This window comes from Anabas testudineus, chromosome 14 (assembly GCF_900324465.2).
Source record: "Anabas testudineus chromosome 14, fAnaTes1.2, whole genome shotgun sequence".
NCBI classification, from domain to species: Eukaryota; Metazoa; Chordata; class Actinopteri; order Anabantiformes; family Anabantidae; genus Anabas; species Anabas testudineus.
Window position 1 is genome coordinate 7,146,032 of NC_046623.1, and position 21,118 is coordinate 7,167,149.

The 21,118-nt window shown below is 39.6% G+C and overlaps 2 protein-coding genes across 4 annotated transcripts; one reads left to right on the plus strand and one right to left on the minus strand.

Moving 5' to 3' along the window:
* The first annotated feature begins 1,780 nt into the window (after nucleotides 1-1,780).
* Nucleotides 1,781-2,830, plus strand: cx39.9 (connexin 39.9). The gene has a single exon (XM_026371138.1). The coding sequence runs from the start codon at nucleotides 1,781-1,783 to the stop codon at nucleotides 2,828-2,830; it is 1,050 nt and encodes a 349-aa protein (XP_026226923.1).
* Nucleotides 2,831-6,357: 3,527 nt separating this feature from the next.
* On the minus strand, nucleotides 6,358-20,178 carry tbc1d8b (TBC1 domain family member 8B). 3 transcript variants are annotated; one of them, XM_026371134.1, is made up of 21 exons: nucleotides 20,052-20,178; nucleotides 17,797-17,907; nucleotides 17,338-17,456; nucleotides 16,769-16,994; nucleotides 16,146-16,386; nucleotides 15,593-15,800; nucleotides 15,283-15,450; nucleotides 15,002-15,163; nucleotides 14,599-14,749; nucleotides 14,302-14,516; nucleotides 13,837-13,954; nucleotides 13,452-13,737; nucleotides 13,223-13,352; nucleotides 13,043-13,141; nucleotides 12,899-12,967; nucleotides 12,551-12,791; nucleotides 12,397-12,462; nucleotides 10,092-10,184; nucleotides 9,882-9,929; nucleotides 9,705-9,802; nucleotides 6,358-9,582 (listed from the first exon to the last, which is right to left on the minus strand). In XM_026371134.1, the coding sequence occupies exons 1-21, from the start codon at nucleotides 20,176-20,178 to the stop codon at nucleotides 9,160-9,162; spliced, it is 3,399 nt and encodes a 1,132-aa protein (XP_026226919.1). In that variant the 3' UTR covers nucleotides 6,358-9,159. The 3 variants fall into 3 exon arrangements, with proteins under 3 accessions (XP_026226919.1, XP_026226920.1, XP_026226921.1); XM_026371135.1 differs by lacking the exon at nucleotides 10,092-10,184; XM_026371136.1 differs by lacking the exons at nucleotides 9,882-9,929; nucleotides 10,092-10,184.
* Nucleotides 20,179-21,118: the final 940 nt, after the last annotated feature.

Below are 21,118 nucleotides of genomic sequence, written 5' to 3' on the forward strand. Positions count from 1 at the left end.
GTAAACATAACTTTACTGTTCCCACTGTAACATTTAACTTCTGGGTAGTGTAATCAATAAAAGAACACATTCTATACAGACTTATATGTAATGTTTACTTGAATTATTGTATTTGAATCATTTAAAAACATATAAAACATAAATTGCATTGGGGTTCAACACTGGAAATAACGAGATAAAGTAGTACTTTTCAGAAAAATGTACTTAGGTACATAAAAATGCATTATTTATTATTATTATTATTGTTGGTATTTAACAGAAGGTTTTATTAGTCCCACAGTAGAGGTACTGAAAGACAGTCTGAGTAACAGATCTTGGTTTGTATATATTTCTCTGTATGTATTACAACCATGTGCAAAGCATCTCAGCGATTCAACAAGTAGTAACTCCGACTGAAGCTGTGAGGGAGGGCTCTACGGTGTCTGACGCTCCTCCACACAGTCAAGGGTCAGATCACCAAGAGGGTGACAACAAAGCCACTCCCTTCACCATGAATTATATTTAGAGCACACTGACATGTAAAACCCACATCCTGACTGGACTCTTCAGCTGTCACTCAGTTGAACTGAAACACCTCTTAAGCCTTTTTTTAAAAATACTTATATACAGGCAGGAATCAATCTGTGCTCGTCCTGACTCCACACAGGGGTTTAGTTGTTGTGGCGTGTTGAACACTGGGCACTGATCAGGTCATAGAGGGAGGACAGCAGGCAGGGCCATAGACTCTCCACTGGAAACTGTCTGAGAGAAGTTTATCTTAGCCCTGGAGTTTCCTCAGTGGTTCTGGAGAACATGGCCTCTCTGTGAACTGAAGCGGCTCAGCCACCAAGTCATTCTGGATCAGCACTGTACTGTAGGAGATGAACATTATCAGGTAGGTTCTTCTTAATGTAGATAGCACGAAAAATCATTTAGAAGGACTCAACATAATTTTTAAAAATGGTTGATTTTTAATGCCGACCAAATATTTTAGACACTAAAGGTAACTATTTTAAAAGTCACTTTCCTGCTATGTTATAACCAATAAGCCCTGAAATCTAAACTACAAACCTAATTTTGGAGTTGGGGAGCCCTGTTGGGTACGGTGTCATAAGATCTATCCCGACTCCCAGTCTACCCAGCATGCTCCAGGGCTTTTTCTCACACACAGTGAGCTGTGTGTTGGTCCTTTTTATCAACTCACACTGGGGATGAGGCACCCTTTCAGAACACAAACAGTGAATTCATGATCATTCAGTGTTTCTGTTAGACAAATTTGTCTAGGTATTCTGAATTACAGCAGCCCTCGCTTGTGGTTTGTCTGGAAAACCATGATGTGCACAAAATGGTAAATTGTAAATTGTCTGCACTTATATAGCGTTTTTCTACCTAACTGCTACTCAAAGTGCTTTTACACTGCTTCCCATTCGCACACACTCATACACTGATGGCAGCGCTGCTATGCAGCTGAACTGATTCAGTATCTTGCCCAAGGACACCGGAGCCAGGAATCGAAACACCAATCCCATGATTGGTAGACGACTGCTCTACCTCCTGTGTTATTACAAATCAACTAAACTATTTGGTCACCATCAACATTTTTACATTAACTGTGGATCAAATGACCATACATAATATAAAGGATGTTTCTGTGGTAATGTACCCACAAAAGTCGGTAAGTTATAATAAGATTGTCTCAGATTAAGCTCATGCTTTACATTTACACCTTGCGTTTTCTTTCTCTTTGCAGGCATCTCTCCTGGTTTTGTCAGTAAAGCTGAGTCTATAACCGTGAGCCAAGATGGCAGACTGGAACTTGTTAGGGAAGCTGCTGGAGAGCGCCCAGGAGCACTCCACCGTTGTGGGCAAAGTCTGGCTAACAGTGCTGTTCATCTTCCGCATCCTGGTGCTGGGAGCGGCTGCTGAGAAGGTGTGGGGTGACGAGCAGTCGGGCTTCACCTGTGACACCAAGCAGCCTGGTTGTCAGAATGTCTGCTACGACAAAACCTTCCCAATTTCTCACATCCGCTTCTGGGTAATGCAGATCATCTTTGTCTCCACTCCAACTCTGATTTACCTGGGCCACATCCTTCATCTGGTCCGCATGGAGGAAAAAGAGAAGCAGAAGGAGAAGGACCTCGCCATTCACAACGAAAAGCAGCAGCATTTACTTGGCAACAAGCTGAAGAAGGCTCCAGTTAAAGATAACCAGGGTCATGTGCGCTTGCAAGGCGCACTCCTGCGAACCTATGTATTTAACATTATTTTCAAGACCTTGTTTGAAGTGGGCTTTATTGTAGCTCAGTACTTCCTCTATGGTTTTGATCTCAAGCCAATGTACACCTGTGACCGCTGGCCTTGCCCTAACGTGGTGAACTGCTACATCTCCCGGCCCACTGAGAAGACAGTTTTCATCCTCTTCATGCTGGCGGTGGCATGCTTGTCATTGCTGCTCAACCTGGTGGAAATGTACCATCTAGGTTTCACAAAGTGCCACCAGGGCCTCCGATACAGACGATCAAAGGCTACGTGTGAGGCTCCCAAGGACTTTGTTCCAAGCTATAACTACTTTGCTGGACATCCTGCGGTGCCTGAACCTTTCCCTTCAGACTCAAAGTACAGCATGGCGGAGCCGAACTCTGCTTACAGCCCCTACAACAGCAAAGTGGTTTACAAGCAGAACAGGGACAATATGGCCGTGGAGAGGAAAGGTAAAACAGAGGGGGATGAAGTAAAGGAGAGGAAAATGTCCAGTCCTGTCTCTGAGATACCTGCTGAAAATCAGCGCAGAAACAGTCAGTCAAGCAAGCACAGCAACAGCAAGAGCAGGATGGATGACCTGAAGATCTAGGCACGGACAGGAATAACATTTGTTATCCTGTCAGTGTATGAATATGGAAAACTATTAGGGACGAAACAACTGAGTGAACACAAAATAGTTTACAGCTGTGATCTAATTGCAAGTCATGATTTTTAGAGTGCACAGGGACACATTTTTAGGATTGAAAGCACAATTAGGAACTGGCCAGCTCTAAAATATTATGTTCCTATAATATTTTTTTGAAGGAAATTTTCAATTATCATAATAAGGACATGTTGATAATAAATGGCAAACACTAATTACTCATGAACATGTCAATCAAATGTTCCCAGACAAAATACAATTTGCTCTCATTTCCAGTTGTGAGGTTAGGAAAAGATAGTGGTCTTGCTTAACTTAGAAAAAATTTAACTGTGATTTCAGACAAGTTTATTTACTTGATCTAACCCCAACCTGAACCAATGCTCATGGCACTCCAGAGGCAAACACAGGTGTGTTCTGTGCACACCCCCAATCCACTCTAATTACCTCTCTGATACTCTTTTTTGTTGCACTGGAACATGATCCAGTCAGGGATTACGATCCCTAAAACCTAATCACGGTTATAGTTGCTATAGCTGCACATCAACTTAATTTAATATATCATACGTAAATCTGAGAGACCAAGTAACATAACATCAGAGCCAAGGCAAGGCAGGGGTTAGTATGGTGACACTTGAATGCATTGTAGTCTTCTCTCACCATGAGTTGTCATCCTCAAATCACAATTTCAGTCTTAATTCTGCTTGTGGTTTCACAACATCAACAAACAGCTCATAGTTCCTTTTAAAGCTAAAAACAATGTTGTGTGATCGAATATCTGCTTCCACATTTACAAAAATGAGGATTTGAAGATGAACTGTTTTGCAGTCACTCAGTAGTTTTGTCATTAATGAATTTGCAGATGCAGAGTTATAGGAGAATACTTTGTTTACAAGTGATTTACTTAAATAAAGCTGTGAAATGCCTAAAAAAGTATTGTTACACCGGGTGTGGAAACATGTTACAAGAATTTCTTACTGCAGTTTGAGTATCTGTAGCGTTTGAAAGACAAAAATTCCTTTGTTGTAAACGTGCAGCGTGGACAATAAAATACCTCCACTCTGGAGGGACAAGATTGTAAGGTAGATATATAAATTGTGATGAAAGTTATGATGTGTTGACAGATTTCTGTCAATACATCGCTTGAAGAAAAAAATGTTGTGTTTAAATTAAATATTGGCAATAGACGTTAACATGTTACATTTTACATTTTACAAAAGCAGGTATACTGATACGCAAACTTACATTTTTCATGCCTAGTAGTAGTAGTATTATGTGACTGATGTGCAATAAAGTATTTTAATTCAAATGTTAATGTGTTATGGTAAATGTTTTTCTCACCTTTTTCGCAGATGTTTCAGTGTTTCTTTAATTTACTCCATGTGAATGTAATATGTTTGATACTGTCAAATATCGGGATGCTTTGGCACAGTTTGGTCTGCACTGTTACAAAAGTCTGAAGGTTTTAATTCTCGGGATCATTTAAATTAACCCGAGATCAAATAGTTTACATTTAAGTCCGAGTCAGTTCTACATATAACATCAGACAGGAAAGTAAATCGGATCAGTCTGACTGTGAACTGCTTCACTGGGCTTGTTCTAAAACTCGTTCTGAAATGCGTGTGAAAAATTTACATAGTTTGAGTTTATTCAAAAGATTCACATAATGTAATATAAACATTTCTGACAGTATAAGAATAAAGGTCTTTATTATGGTGATTTATGGTATTTACTTCCTCACAGGTGGAATCTGTACCAGTCTGGACCTTGATTGGCTCATCACAGCATCCTGTGAACACCAGTTTTCAAACATTCAAACCCTACGCTCTCACCAGATTGGATGGGAGTTGGTGACACTTACATGAGAGAGCCAATCACCAGCCGAGCAGATGTTTTGCTGAACATTTTAATGGGTTTGTTTATTTAAACACTAATAAGAATATATGATTTGTTGATTATCTACATCCGCTTAAACTGCTCAAACAAGAAACATGTACTGGTACGCTGCTGTACCATCTGCCCAGAGTATAATTGCAGCCCAGCTATTTTTTGTCTGAAGCTGCCATGTACGGTAAAGCAAGCACGCACAGGCCGAGTGTGGTGTGGATGGATGCATTTCCAAAACACATACCATCATACGCTGGTGAGAGCTATGCTTCAAAGGTTTCCTCACTGCTGCTATAAATAGCTCTCGTGCACACTCGGAAGGGCATTGTTGGTGAAATGGGGGTAGGGTGGCAAAACCTTTTTTTCTTCTGCATCAAAACAATAACAAGTTGCTGCCATCAGTTTAGATGGTGTTGGGACAGTTTGTCCATAAGAAAATAGGAGAAATGTTTCATGAACTCTGTCTTACTACTCTGCAACTGAAATAAAAACTCAGTGACCTGCTCTCTCTTGACAGGACAAGGCAGAAAACTGAACAGGTGACATGGGTTAAGGTTATGAACCTGGGGTACAACCATATGCAACCAAATCTCTGGGCTAGAATAGGTATGAGTGACATGCAGAGGCCAACCTGTGAGCTTGTAAATCAGACAGACAGGGAGCGTGTTTTAGGACGAGTCAACAAGGGCTGTCTTTTATGACCATGCACGTGCTTGACAAAGTCTTCCTTATTCCATAAAGATGGTATGTTAACTGCTGCTGTGTGAGCACTAAGACTATAAGTGTGTGTGGAGCCTACTGTAGGTCAAACAAACAACAAACAAGGATTTACGAGGGGGCAAAGAAATTCCAGGCCTGTGCACAACGTTTGGAGCCCAACTCACAGTAAGTGTCACAGATACAGCCCATGTATTTTCCTCTACACTGCTGATAATCATAGTGTACTGGATGGATGAGAGCAGAATTTTGTTTGATCAATCTAATAACACTGGTGAAAGTTTCAGTTTATCCGAAGCTTTTGTTGTGTTTGTCTTAGGGCTGCAACATGAAGGTGGCAGACACTAACAGGCCGAACAAACTGATCAGGATGGCTGGCTCTGGTCTGGGGGTGGAGCTGGACCCTCTACATGCTGTAGCTGTGAGGAGGATGCTGTCCAAACCCCACTCAATCCTGGGCAATCCCTCCCTCCCACTACACAGTGTTCTGATCAACATCAAGTTCTCCACAGAGACCCACAGGAGATCCTTTCTACCTGTGGCCATCAAGGTGCACAACTCCTCCCCCCTCTGTAAAGGGGGTGAGGAACTGAACTGACTATCATCAGTTATTGTTATTTATCATTCTACTCTGGTCTATTATTATTGACCCATGTCATCCATCCTTCAATAGTCTGTGTATATATTGAGTTTTTGTATTGTTTGTATTGATTATTATTTTGAATTTATGTTTATGTTTTGTTTTTTTCCATTATATTTTAAACAGAGATGATGAGTCCTACTGCTAGTAGGACAGCTACCTAGGAGATGCTCAGTTCAAACTCCATCACCTTGCTAGCATTTTAAATGCACTACTTCAGCTTTGCCCATTTATTTTCAAACAACAAGACATGTTACAATAATGACAATTTAGTAATCCATCCATGACTGTAAATAACTTTGTTCCACAGCAGCACTACTTGTGAATCTAGTTCAACAAACCACTGATTTTACTGTAAGAGGAGATCCTGTAAGGAAGAACAATGCAAACCGTATTATTGATAGAAGTTCTCTCTTTATTCTGATATTTTTCTATAGAAATAAAAATCATAATTAAGCAAATCAGGCAAACACAAATATCCGTGCGTCACATATTATTTCAAAACAAGCGCTCAATCAATAGCTACAGTCTTTAAAAAGCTGTAGACTACATTTGCACATAAAAGGAAACAGTAATGCAGCAGCTGAAGCATTATCCATGCCTACTGTATACACTCTTGACGCTTAATGGCAGCATGCCAGGGGTCTGGAGATTTCCAGCCTTTCCATCTTCTGTTCCTATGTAGTCATCTTATATTTCCACACCAACGGGAAACCACGACTACTAAAAATAAATCATCTTAATGCCATTTTCAGAAGCTATGCCCGAAGAAAGTATGTAAAATATGAAGCATCAAAGGTTTGGTTAATCTGAAACACTGATCTATTTGTCTTTTCAGAAAGATAAATTAAAGATAAATAAATTCTTGATATACTCTTTAATAAGAGGTTGTAATCTGCATTTGAAGGGAACCTGGTGAAGTTAGAAACTGTTACAAATGCAGCATTAAACTGCAGTGAAACAGTAAAAAGAAAAGCACAGTCAAAGTGGATTGTTTGAAAAAATGGAAGTAAAGTTGCCAGTTTAAAAATCTACTGACTGAAATCTCCCGCTGATGCTCTGCTGCCTCAGTATGGCTTCAAACTGAAGTTACTGATCAACCTTTGGCTTTAAGAAGAGGGGTATTTTCCATGCAAGTGGGGTAAATGATAAGACTGATTCTGCTTTTCAGTTCCAATGTGAACTGAAATCAGTACAACAATCTATGGCATTTAACCTTAAAGTTATACAATGATACACACTTCTGACTGGTCCCTAAAATGAGAAAAATAAGTACTTTAATTAGGAAAATATCAATAAAACATTCCTAGCAAGCTGCAAAATAACTGAAAAAACAGAATTGCACTTAAAAGCTTTTTTTTCCTTTGCAAGCAGAGAAAAAGCTCTATACATATGTCAATTTGGCCTCAAACTGCAGCCTGCAGTGGTTGTGACCTCCTGGAATCCAGTGCTGAGATACAGGTGCACACCTACAACTTGTAAATCTCAAACAACTGTGCAAATTATTCACAGAGAGGGACTCAAACACAAATCAAAAAAAGCAGACAATGCACAGATAAGAAGAAAACAACTGAAATCCTACAAGTTGAATCTGGCTTTATGTAGCGAGCTGAAATAGCTGCTGTGTTGAAGGTTAGCATAATGTGGCAAATCCTGAAACTATGCTACACATGCTCTATATTTATTTTACACACAAGATGTAGGTTATCTATAACTCTATGATATACTTTTATGTGTCCCAGATCAAAATATATCCCTTGTTTTCCATATATTTTACACAGATTGTACCCTGAGATTTCATAAAACAGAATGTCCTTCAAAAGGTTGAAATTTTGTCCACTACAGTCCATTAACTCATACCTCACATTGTCACTACAAGCCTCATAAATACGACAGTTAATTGACAATTGAGCTGAGCATTTTGTACAAAATGCTGCATTTACACAAGAGCATAACATCCTACATATACAGTAAGAGGACACAAGCAAACAGCACAGCAAACAGTCGCATTATGAAGATGAGACACCTCAAGCAGCACTCAAACTAATCATCTTTACAGATCAGAGTTTCCAGTATGACATACTTAAAGTCATGGTCATAATACTGTTACTGTGTTTGCTGCTGTCAGAGGAACTAGACTGTGCTGTGCCAGCATGACATTCTGTCTTATATGTTATTGCAAATGTGCATGACTTCAATATTTTACACTCTGACTATAATGTCTCGGATATACTCAGATAATCTTTAAAATGAATGTATGGCTTCTGGGGACATCACTACAACTTCTCCCGACTCTTTGTACTACAGTTTATTCCGTGCCTGTATTAACTGAAAAAGCTGGTTATTCTCACAATAAGCTAACATTTACAGGATACACTCACCAGGAGACACTGTAGTCACAGAGCACATTAGCGTTTACAAGGTGTTTCACTTTATAGCACTGGCTAATATTGGGAACAATAAAATATATCCAGAAGGAGGCTCTCAGTCACTTCGACTAAGTCGTTCATTATGGAGGTGTATTTCTGCATGACATCAGAGAGACAGAGAAGGAAGGACTTTTAGGTCACGTTTCTAAATAAAGCAGACAGTTCTGAATGTCCCGTATATGATACAAAACTAAAATGCAGTCCTCTTAGGAGAAAAATATTTAAACAAGATGAGGCTACACGAGAATTAATTTCATCATGAGGTTGAAAATGCATAATCAGATCTGAGGACTGACAGCCTAATATCTGCAATGAGGCTTATCATTGAAATGCACTGAAGGTGTTGGTCAGTGAACAGTGTTTACAGTGTCTTAAAGATGTCAGCCATTGATGCTGATAATCACTGCTTGAACATCCAAGCCACACACACACACACAAACATTTGGCATTGCAGATTCTAAAAATTAGCTGTCTCCTCTTCATTTATATCACCTCAACAGCAAGCTCCCTGTCTGCCTCACTAAAACCTTCTGCCCCATCCAAGAGGAGAAAGGAAATTAATGGTTTGAATCAGAAGCAAAGCATCAAATCACTTATGTATCCTTTCACTTATTTGCCTTTAGCTTCAGCTGGGCAACTTTAGCATGTCCCAGTTTAGCCTGAATGTCAACAGGCCGTTCAAAGAAGCTGACTATCACCGGCTCATTGAGAAGAGAAGCAAGGACCTGCTCAAAGGAAAACGACCACTCTGTCTCTGAGAGGTTAGGTCCTGCATCCTGACTGTTGTGAGAGCTGGAGGTGTCGGAGTTCTCCGGGGTGGTGGATGCTTCTTCAGTCGAAGACTCCTCTGCAGCAGTGTTGCCAGCAGGCTTTGCGGGAGGGCTGCTCGGCTCCTGCAGCCTCCGTCCCACCTCCTCCATCCTCAGAAGCAGGCTGGTCACATGGGCCACGGCTCTGTACAGAGACTCCTCTTCTGGATCGCCATGAAATATGTTGTAAAGGGTCTTGGAAAACTGGATGAATTGAGTCTGAGGTAAAAAAAAAAAAACTAGTTGTGATGATGATGTGATCACACTGGACATTTAATTGTAAGAACATGATGTTGGACGTAGACGGATTTAAATAATAAACACAGCCCGCACTGAATTACCTGATCAATACGGGGTAGATCCTTTATGGTCTCCTCTTTTTTAAGAATTTCATTTTGCCATTGTTTCAAGTAGGCCTGAAGGTCCACCTTTCCTCTGCCTGTATTTCACACAGAATATACATTATGACACAAAACTAAGACATTTACAACTATTTTGTTGTAGCCATTCAATATTACCTCTTTCAGGGCTTTTCCTTATCACACCATCTTCTGGAAGATTAAAGGCTGAAATATATGCAGCATATAACTATATAAACTATACAGAGTAATTATTCATGGACAAATAATGCATACAAGCATAAAGACTAAATTATTATAGAATTGAAGTGGAAAAGAAGAAAAGTGAAATTCGAGGTTGAAGGGCAAATAAATAGTAAAGAAGCTAACCAGTCATTCTATTCAAGTGAGAAGAGTCTTCAGTCACTGGAATAAAGTTCTGGATTCTTTGGTCCTTCAAGTGCAAAGGACTACCTGTAAAAGCTAGAAGATACTGTCTATAAGTGCTCTTAGAGGAAAGGTAAAGACAGAAGTGACAGAGGAAGCACATGACTTTGATTAAAGAAAACATAAACATGCATATTCCAGTCAGTGATCGTATTTCTTGTAACCTCTCTCTGTTTCTGGTCTTTTAAATACATAGCATTACTGAAAGAATGTGGTTATATGTAACAATATAATGCAAAAACGAGCATTGTGATCCATGTTTTCTAGTGTTAAATTATCGCTGGCTTGGCCCTTCTCACTTTTGTGACTTTTATTGAGGTAGTTCACATATCGCCTCCACATGTTAAAGCAGTGCATATACTGTATTAGCCAATAAGTCACAAAAAGTGCAGTACAGAAATCCAGAGATATCTCTTGAGGTCAGAAAAAAAATAAATAAACCACAGTTATTTGTGGTAATGAATGCTCACTCAGCCCTTAAAGATATTTGATCAAGCTTTTTTTATTAACATTGAAAAGAGGAACATATTTTGTCCAGCACTTCTTCAGATCAGTTACAAGTTTGGCAATCCAAGCTGTGTGCTGCAGTATATTTTTTTTCTCATTGGTCAACCAGATCATTTAATTTGTATCCCTCATACATTATAAATATAGAGCTGGGAAAATCTAATTCCTACATACTATTTAACAGTGGCCACTAACCTGTAATATGCACTTAACACTATCAGAGACTCTGTTCATAACTCATTATTATATACATGTAAACATCCATACTTCCATACTGTGCTATATAGTACTTCTATGCTCCACATCCCATCAATGACTGTGTGCATGCATGCATGTCATGGCATGTCTGGATTAATGCAGCAATGTAATTATGTTAGCTTGACAGCTTTGTGCTGCATTAACAGCACAGCCTGAGGACGCTCAGCATGTCTGTTTCGTGAAATCTATGGGGGAATATTCAGGATATAAACCAAGTGTTTTGTCCTCTACTCAACTGGAAGCAACATGCTATATTATCTACCTATAATCTAAAATATTAAAAACTTAGTGGGCAGAGGGACAAAGCATAGTGCTTTGTGTCAAATTCTGTCACAATACAGCTGAGGTCACTGATTAGCCCATTCTATCTGTGAAAGTGAATCCAGCTGCAGTACTGTGAATTTAGACTCAAGATCCTGCAGACTCTCAGCTCTAAATAGCACAAGATTTCATTTCCTTCGTCAGTGGAGTGTTTGGTTCAGTTCCAGTGCCTGCCCTTACACACTAACACACTGTGACATGGGCTCAGCCCTGTCTGAGAGCTGTGGTTTACTTTTTCACTCCCTTCTGCAGAAGGAGACAGCGATGACATTTTCTTTTTCATTAGAAGCACAAACAGATGTTTGTCTTCTCATGGCATTTTGACTATAAATATGCTGTCTTTTACTTATAAAGAGGAGGAGAAGAACATACACTTAATATTTTAGGCAACCTTGGCGCCTACACACCCATGTTTAATGCACATATATAGAATAATCCAGCTTTAGGGAGAATGCTGGAAGTCAGCCTCTACCATCTTCTTCAGAAACTGGCTCTCATATGGGACCTGTCCTTGGTGCTGAATCATTGTGCACCATTCATCTGACATAAAACAAGTTTTGGTGCTTTACTGGCCTGGTCAGTTGTAATTTGTGCAGTTATTCCTCATCATACATGAAATTAACACACTTGCAGCTCCATACACCAGTTGTTGCCATGGCAAATCTTTCACCCAACACAGGCTATTCATACCCCTGTCCTCAAGCACTCGTACACATTACATCGTTACATCATGCAGACAAGAGCCACGCATTTAAGAACAGCTTTTTCCCTAAGGCAATGTGCTCACTCAACAAATTCTGAGTAATGGAATGGATAATTGAAATGACACCTCAAACGTTTTCAAGCCTGAGACAAAAAAAAAAAAAACAGTAACTGTCTGACCTTGAGTTTTACAGTTTAGACAGAGTGTGTACTTCTGTGTGTCTGCCGCTGTCATGTTCATGCTGCCATGTGATAGTGTTAGACAGATTTGTGTAAAGAATCTTGTATGAAAACATTTGTTGAATGTTTCCTGCATGTAACCTGCATGAGTCTGAGTTTTTGGTTTCAAGTTAGTTAAGGGCTGTGGGTGTCACATAAGAAAAGTTTAGAAGACAATAATAGTTTTCAATTATGTAAATCTTGATCTGATGTTAATATTAATTCTTTGCTTGTCACTTACCTGGTGGCAGGTGCAGCTTGAAGAGGAATTTCAGCTTATTTGTGAAAGATCCACTGTACAAAATATCTGCAGGAAAAGCAATTTTAAAGCAAATCCAAGCAGTGAGGATACTTTTAGTTTAGATTAGTGGTGAGCAAGGAGCGCACAAACTTACCAAGGGCACAGGAGAACTCTTTAAAGTTCACAAGGCCGTCCTGGTTCTCATCTATCAGGCGGAAGACCCAGAGGGAGAGAGTGCTCTTGGTGGTGCAGAAAGCCCAGGGCTCAAGCAGAGAGAAGAGCACACTAAACTGTTGGAAACCTAACTGGTACTGCTCCAGATAAGCCAGGCTGGGGTCATGATGGAGCAACGCTGGACTCTGCATTGTCCAATAGCAGCTGAGGAAATGCTGCCTCTGAAAAACATCAAAAAAGGAAAGAATGACCTCTCTATTTCTAAAACCATTGTCGTTTGCAGTATGTATGGTAACACTGGAAAATAGCACTGTCTTTTTTCACCTACTTTGAATAAATTATAAAGCTCATCAAGATGCGAGGCACTGAATCTGACTTCTTGGGACACCACTCGAATCTGAAAACAGATTTATATTCTTAGTTTTTGCTTACTTAATTTAAACCTATTTTCCTTAAGTCAATGAATACTTACAACATTTTGCTTGGTCGTATCCTCCAGTGTCTGAATCACATAGAGTTTATTTCTTTTCCGTGACCTCTCAACTTCCTCTGAACGGATATTTCCATATTTCTGAAAAGTAATGCAATTAGTTCAATTCACCATAGCACAGACAACACTGACTAAAACTGACAAAGAAAAATCTTGCAATACCTCATAGGCCTCTCGAATCAGTTCACTGATATCCACACTGAAGTGGGATGCCTTATCGTTATTGCCCAATGGGGCTTGCTGCACTGTTGGAGGCAACGGGCTGTCTTTGTTGGTAACGCTGTCAAAGAATCTGAAATAAGGCCACCAGAAAAAGAGAAGAATTAATTTACTTTGTAATAATGTTGATTCATGTATACATTAATCCTGCTTTGTTTGTGTTCACACAGACTTGTTGAGGATGGTGACGGCCTCTGCATCGTCATGGCAGCTGATCAGAGCTTCCATGTTGTAGTCCAGCACAGCCAGGCCCAGTTGAAGGATGGCTTTGATGCCGTCATAGAAAAAACAGTCCACCACATTGACAGCGCTCTCTATGGGCAGGACGCTGATGAAGAGGGTGAGAAACCAGGACAAGGACACAGATGAGAAGAAACTCAGGTCTGTCATGTGTTCCACTAGCTGGGGGAGATTTTCCCGAATCAAATCCTCAAATACCGCCTGGTCGACCAAAGCACCTAAAAAAAAGAATGCAAAAACGGATAATAAAAATGTTATGTTTTCAATTTGCAAAACAGAAATATAGTTAGAATGACATTCTTTGATTTGCGGCTCACCAATAATTCGACGGTTAAAGTAATCCGGCAACATCCTCTCACAGACGGCTACTAAGAGCCAAAAAGCCTCCTCTTCTTTAGCGTAGAGCAGCAGAACTGAGGTGAGAATGTTCATGGCCTGAACAGAAGAAAAGGACACTTTCAAAAAAACTGACTGTAGAGGAGGCCACTATAAAGATGTGTGTCTATCAAGGACATTTGTCAGTGCCTTCAGAAAATACATAGAGGTTTAGAGTATTCATTACTATTCTGAGAACCAAAGTCATAAGTCATCATTTGGCCTTCTATTTTTAACAACCCACAAGGTGATGGGTTTAAAAATCACACAGCAAATCACAGCAAATTGACTTCCTGGTAATTGTGTTTGTGTGCACCTTTTTTCCCCATTCATCATATATTTTCTATGTAACAAACTACTGTCTAAATACAGCGATTCATAAATAACTGCCTAAAGAAATCATGTACCTGGCAGTAACCGATTTTAGGATTCCTGTAGGCATAAGCAGTAAGGACTCTGCGTAGAGCCGAGATTCCTGTGTCACTTTGAAAGGCAGGGTGCTCTGGCAGAGAGCGATGCAGGTCTCTTTCGATCTCATCTGTAGCCAGAGTGCTTGTGCCCAGAGACCGTTCCACAAGCTCAGTGTAATAGCCGGGATGAGTGGCCATGTCGTTGACAGCTCCTACAGAGTCAAAACCAGTCAAGTCACAATTTAAGTTTTATTTTATTATTTATGTTGGAGGAGCACTTTGACATATGAATACCTGAAAAAAGCATCCACAGCTCTCCCCTCAAAGCCTCAGGAACACCACGAACAATCAGGTCTCGTGTCTTTTTGGTGAAGAACATACTTGTTCCACGTCCATATTCAGAAAAGTGAATGTTCCAAGACTGCTCTTTCATCTTTTCTTTAAGCTGTCACACAGATAGAGCACAGCACAGTGTTATACTCTCAAATCAGGTTGTATTTCTTCAATTTTATTTATGTGCACTCCTAAACTGATTTGACACCCACCACCGCACACCCACATCCTGCAGAGCATAGAAAGGTATTTGCTGCATTACAGTTACATCAAGGTAATCAACTCATATTTCCTAAGTGAATGTGGTGGTTTTATACAAGAGTCTAGAAACAGGCATGTGTTTCATTTGCACTCTGGTATTTACCATTTTGGGGTCAAGGTTTTCAACATCCTGGGGGTGGAAAACAGTCATGAGAGCCTCGGTGCTTACAGCCTTGCTGCTGTCTTTCTGCCCCACCATCAATGTTACGTCCTCTGGATTGTCCTCAAAATGGTTGATGAGTGACTGACATTCCCCTCGTATGGCCTTAGTGACACAGACAGTATTTTTTGTTGTCAGAAACCACTGAAAACTACAGATCATCAGCAAAGAGTAAGTAAAGTAAATAAAATGGCACAAATAAAACAGCAGTTAGAACGTGTTACCTCTGATGAAGCCGAGTGCTGAGGGCTGGCACTAATCCCACATCTGCTACGGATCGCGTTGGCAAGCCGTTGGTAGTCCCGCACCTCAGAGAAACGCAAAGCTCTCTTCCCACGCACACACACTGTTAAAGCCCTGCTGCTTGTGTCTGGCTTCTCAACATTAACAACCTGGAAGAAGGCAATGTTGGCACACCCCATAGTCACATTTGAAGTTTTCTGCTATTCATTGGTATGCATGTTGCTATCTGAGACGGTGCATTACTGGAAGTGTTTTTATTGATCCAGTAATAGCGCCATTGTTTGACTTTACCTCTCGCATTGGAATGATGACATGGCACTGGCTTCCATCCTGACTGGCGAAACACAGGTAGTTCTCAGACAGGCAGATCTTGCCAAGGGTGTTAAAATGGCTAAAGGGAACCCACAGAAAGCTCTCATGCACCTCTAAAAGGTTTTCCTCTCTGGGAAGCCTGAAAAACGTCCGAAACTGCTCACTCTTTGCATGGGCCTCTAGGCCTCTGTGGGGGAAGCAGAAAATAATGTCATGAGCACTTTTTTTAAAACATCATTTTGCAGTCTCACATTCACATGCACAGACTCACAATAACATCATTGTCAAGGTAATTTAGTTTGTTGTCTTTCTTTTTTGGTTTGTCAAATGGTACATTTACATAACATGACTTTAAAATACCTGACACCAGTATTGTCTTGTATGACCAACCTTGCACTCCAAGCAAGTTAAAACAAACACAAAAGCTATTTGACTCAAGTCAGTTTGTGTTTGCTCTGGTTCAGGTTCTCAAGTTGACAGTTAGCAGTAACAGGATCATGTAAAGCCGTGGAACATAGCAGACACACTGTACCTCTTAGTGATTTGCAGGGGGTCTGAGAGTGCTGGTTCTCTCTGGAAGGCCTCTTTATCAAAAAGACGCTTGATGGAGTAGTCAGCCAGCTGTTCCATGATAACGAATGTTTCATTAAGGTGCAGCAGCATGGAGAAGTAGTGATCATCCCCATGAGCCAAGACATGGATGCTCTCAGTCAGAATAACATTGGAGGTTTTCTCCAACCTCCAGATCTCATCCCAGGAGATGACCAGTTTTACTGCAGAGTCATTACAAGAAATGAACATGAAATTAGGGCTCAAAGATGTAAAAACTCATTTCAAATGAATAGGTGTTATGATTACTGTGCATGTCTGTTTTCTTTTTGTCATTAATTAAATACATTAAATGCACACAAGAAAACTGCTGAAATCAAAAGATAAATGACACTGTCACTATAGAAAATCTTAAAATGTCACTTGGTGTCATGAGTCATTCATTAGCCACACTGCTTTTCAAGTCTGCTTCCCCTTTTAGGTCGCTTACAATGGCCTTTTCACAATTATGGCAGCTGTCATTACCAGGAGCTATTTCATAATGACCATTCAAAAAATATTCTTTTCAGGCTATAATTATTAACAAATGGCACAGAAATGGCTTACCCTCAGCACCCAGCAGGTATGAATAAAAGCACAGGAAGTTTGTGCTGAGGTAGAGCCAGCCTTGGCAGGGCACTTTGCCTTTCCAGTAGCTGCATGAGTAATATGTGACCAGCTTTTCCTCTGGTGGCAGCTCAAACCACTTCTCAAACCTCAAAAGAGCTTCGCGGAACTTCTCAGGATCATCCTCCAGTACCAGGGATGTCTTCCCTTCCTCAGCGATGAGACCCTGATACACGAAGATTAGATTTTACTGGAGAGGGTAATAATAGAAAAAAAAAGCATCTTCTCCCTTGAAACAACTGAAATCAATACTTTAATATAAGCTATAGAAAGAAATGACTGTGTGTGATGAAGAAGCTGCTTTTGGTGACAGATCCACATATTGGATTTGTTCACAGGGTGGTCAGACAAATCACCCCAACATCATACAGAACAAAGGTTTTCTTATGCATTCACCATATGAACTTTTTAAGGTGATAAAGACAGTGAAGTTTTACTTCTATTACAATTGCAGTCCTGTAAAGTATTAACTATTTAGTTGTGAGTCTTAACTTAAATATAGGTCTTACTCTAATCTTGCCCTGTACAAAGCTGGTGATGTCTTCGCTAGAGTCGAAAACAGAGAGCGTCCTCATGATATTCTGCTGCAGCCAGTCCCAGTGCTGAACAATCTCCTCTTTGGTGACACCTGACCCAACATCAACAGTGACAAAAGTTACAAATGCTGATGGTAGAATGTAAAAATAGCTGGTCTGATTACATTATTGATTACACAATTTCAGAAGGAATATTTTGTGTTACTTATTTGTGTGGAAAAAAAGACTTTTTATGTTTTATGTTTTGCAGAAGAAAAAATGTTTACTGCCAATTCTCACATTAACAGTGCTGGACTTTAGTACATTAATAATTAATGTTTTCATGCAATTTACAAATCTCCAATGTGATTACATTTTCAGTTAAAATGTTTAAAATGTAACTACAGCAATATTGAAATGTCTGCAAAAAAGGATGAAAATACAGTGACATACCACATGCTATCGACCAGTACACTTGTGAGTCTGGTGTGTGGTGAAGTATGCGGTAGGGAGCAACTTTTGATGTTGAGTCCAACACAGTATCCAGCGTTCCCACAAGGAGGCCTGTAATATACAGCACACAGACATTATTCTCCCCCAATACCTTCAGGCAAACATCAAAGGAAAATTTTCCCATTGATCAATTGGTCTAATAACTGCTCAGAGCTGTGTTTAAATGCTGTATTTACTTAACCTTTAGACAATCTAAAACATCAGAAAATGTATTTAAGCTAATTCAGTTGCTGTCCCATGTATTATAAGCTCCTCGAATCAGTCTTTTGTTTATACTCCGATTGCAAAATGTTCCCTTATAGTATCAGTGATATTCTGACAGTGGAAATAAACAACCTCTCAGGTCTATGTTGGAGCCATGCAACTAAAATTAGCTAAATCTGTTACCTTTACAACTTCTCTTATACGCCCTCCATGAATAATTAACAAGGTCGCAGTGAAGCACTGCATCAGCATAATACTGGCCTGTCAGCTGAGCATGGATCAGCTCTCCATGTTTTACTAGTGAGCATCTTGAAGTTGTAAAAGCTTCAATAGGATCAAACATGAGACACATAATTTATGTTCTCATCAGTGTAAAACAACATCACGCAGCAGAGGACAGACCTTCACAACATGAATAATTCTTTAGACATATAAGTTCTTGAGCTGGAGAGAGCTTCAAGTGCAGCATGCTATGTACCATCAGGTAGTATTTAACCTACACTATCATTAAACCAGGCAGACAGGACATGGGCCATTTTGCCCTCAGCTAGAACACCATTAATTATCATCAATTATCGATTAACTACTTTACAGCTGTCACATAGTGGCATGTGGTTAGAAACTGTGGGTTACAATCACTGGTGGTGCTACAAACACTCTTTCAGAGATCCAACTTAGTTGAGATTTGTCAAGCTGTTAGATTTAAACATAAAAGTAACATCGCAATCAGAAACTCACTGGGGTTCTGCTCATAATGAGGACCAGAGGGTGTACAACACTTAAAGGGAATGCTGCTGTGTCTTTATTTATTTTATTTGTATCGCTTGTGTGTAAATCATCATAACCGCTGATGTTTATCCTGCAACACTAAAAGTGTAACATTTATTTTTTTGTTCAGTTGAGAGTTACTTTCCATAAGGATATATATATATATATATATATATATATATATATATATATATATATATATATATATATATATATATATATATATATAAATACATTTCACATTAAAATATAAAATGATGGCATACAGTAGAATGATACAATTTAATTCCTAATAATTTATGTAGACTTTCAAAAATTATAATAATATTGCTTGACTGTTATACCATAAATATTTTTGTCACATGTACTATATAATCAATTTTTTATAGCAAAAAAGGCATGTCTTTAAATCAAACATTTAATAAAAAAATCTAATAGCTTAATCAGCAAGTAAAACAACCATCCTGCAATCCTGTTCTGTAAAATAGCTTTCTGTTCATAATAGAAATATCAGATTTTAAGAAAAGCTATAGCCTAATATAACCTTTTTATTCCAGCGTGACAACTCAGCTAAACATCAGTGTCTCCACAAAGCTGCTCATCCAGGGAGCAGCAACCCCTGACATTGCAGTGACATTACAAATTGAACAGTTTTATTTGTAGCCTCTGTGAGAAAGTGGTGCAGCCCTCACCAACTGAATCTCTAATACATGGGTCTGTCAGCTGTCAGCTGTGACTTGGATCTGAACCTGCCTGATGTTTGTCAAACTGTAACCTGCTCACAGGCACAGAAACACAATCGGGGGTGTGAGATCAACTGTGTGGCGAACAGACAGAGACTTTTTTCCACATGTAACCTCAGTTTGCGACTTGGACAAACACTGAGCCAACAGGATTAGCCAAACATACTGACATGTGTCCACTTAAAGCAACACACGCTTCTGCAGACTGGAGCCTGAACCCTGGCACCTAGCTTAACTGCTGCAGTCTAATTTAGTCATTCTTGGCTCAAACCTGTTGCAATAACTGTGTTTCCTCTGTTAACCGAGCAGACTATGGAAACAGCGAGCACCCGCCCTGTGCACGGCAGACAGCACATTAGCCAAGCCGGTGTGTGGCGAGCTAACTCGTTACCAACTTGTGTGCCTCATGTGGTCTAGTGAAGCCGCAGTGACCGTGATGAACCTGCGACAAGCTGCTGTCAACATAACCGCTGATGTTACCTGTCAGACCGCCGCCTCCTTCTCCATACCCGCGTCTCCTTTGCAGCACGAAATACTCGTTATCCTTCTCGGTGACCCACAATTTAAAGGCGTTTTTCAGCAGAATCTCGTCGGGTTTGAGCCACATGTTTCAAACGCCAATGGAGTTATCTGCCAAATGCTCCTGACATGTCACGGTTGTCTATAACGACCCCCGACATTAATCCCGTGAACGTTTGTTTGTGTCTGAAGCCCTACCTTCCCACGTCGACAAGAAGAACTGCCAACGTTGCAAGGCATTGTGGGATTGTAGTTTCTGACCAGAGGCCGCTCCGTTCAGGAGTCCAGCAGTTTTCTGAACAAAATTGGGTATAAATAATATTGAATTATTACTATTTGCAATAGGCTGCTGTTTATTGCTATAAGTTCCAGACCAGATTAGCCATTACCCAGGCTTTTTATTTTCTTTTTTTAGCCCTGAGCAAAGTAGATTTTTTCATTTATCTGGTTTGTTCCATGTTTAATTGACATAGTTGCATTTTGAAATAAACTATTATATGGCATAAATTTTGTGCCATATTCTACATCCTTCAATTTTATTCAGCAGGATGATATACTGCTACTACTGTATATATACATTTTAGGAACAGGTCAATGTCAGAATGTATAAATTAGTAAAATTTGAAGGAAACCAGAGATGATTCATGCTAATGGCAGGCTGAGGCATCATAACTTTGTGAAGTAAATATAACAATGTAGAAATTGGTCCTCAAAATTATTAGGTCAGCCTAAAATACTAAAATGCTAGATAGGCTCAGGTCAGCACTCTGTGTAGGTCGATCTTTTCTTCCTTACAGAACTAATAAAAGGCTAATAAAAACTAATAAAAGAATGTTATTTGTTATTCAATTGGTGATTTTACTCGAATAGATGTTAGACTCCTAATAGACTCCTAAAGATGTTAATGTACTTTATTTGATATAAACACTATGAAGGCTATCCAAACTGAACAAAGCATGACACAACCTAAATGACACTGGGAGACTATTTTATCATTTTAAAGTGGGTTCAGAAATCATCAATCATTA

Excerpts from the sequence above, each read along its gene's own strand:
- cx39.9 (XM_026371138.1), top strand. The coding sequence starts at position 1,781 with ATGGCAGACTGGAACTTGTTAGGGAAGCTGCTGGAGAGCGCCCAGGAG.
- tbc1d8b (XM_026371134.1), bottom strand. The coding sequence starts at position 20,178 with ATGTGGCTCAAACCCGACGAGATTCTGCTGAAAAACGCCTTTAAATTG. Across the intron at positions 16,995-17,337 it reads TTGTACAGGGCAAGATTAGA|GGTCTCATCGCTGAGGAAGG; the intron begins GTAAGACCTATA and ends TTCGTGTATCAG. Across the intron at positions 12,792-12,898 it reads AGCTTTATAATTTATTCAAA|AGGCAGCATTTCCTCAGCTG; the intron begins GTAGGTGAAAAA and ends GATGTTTTTCAG.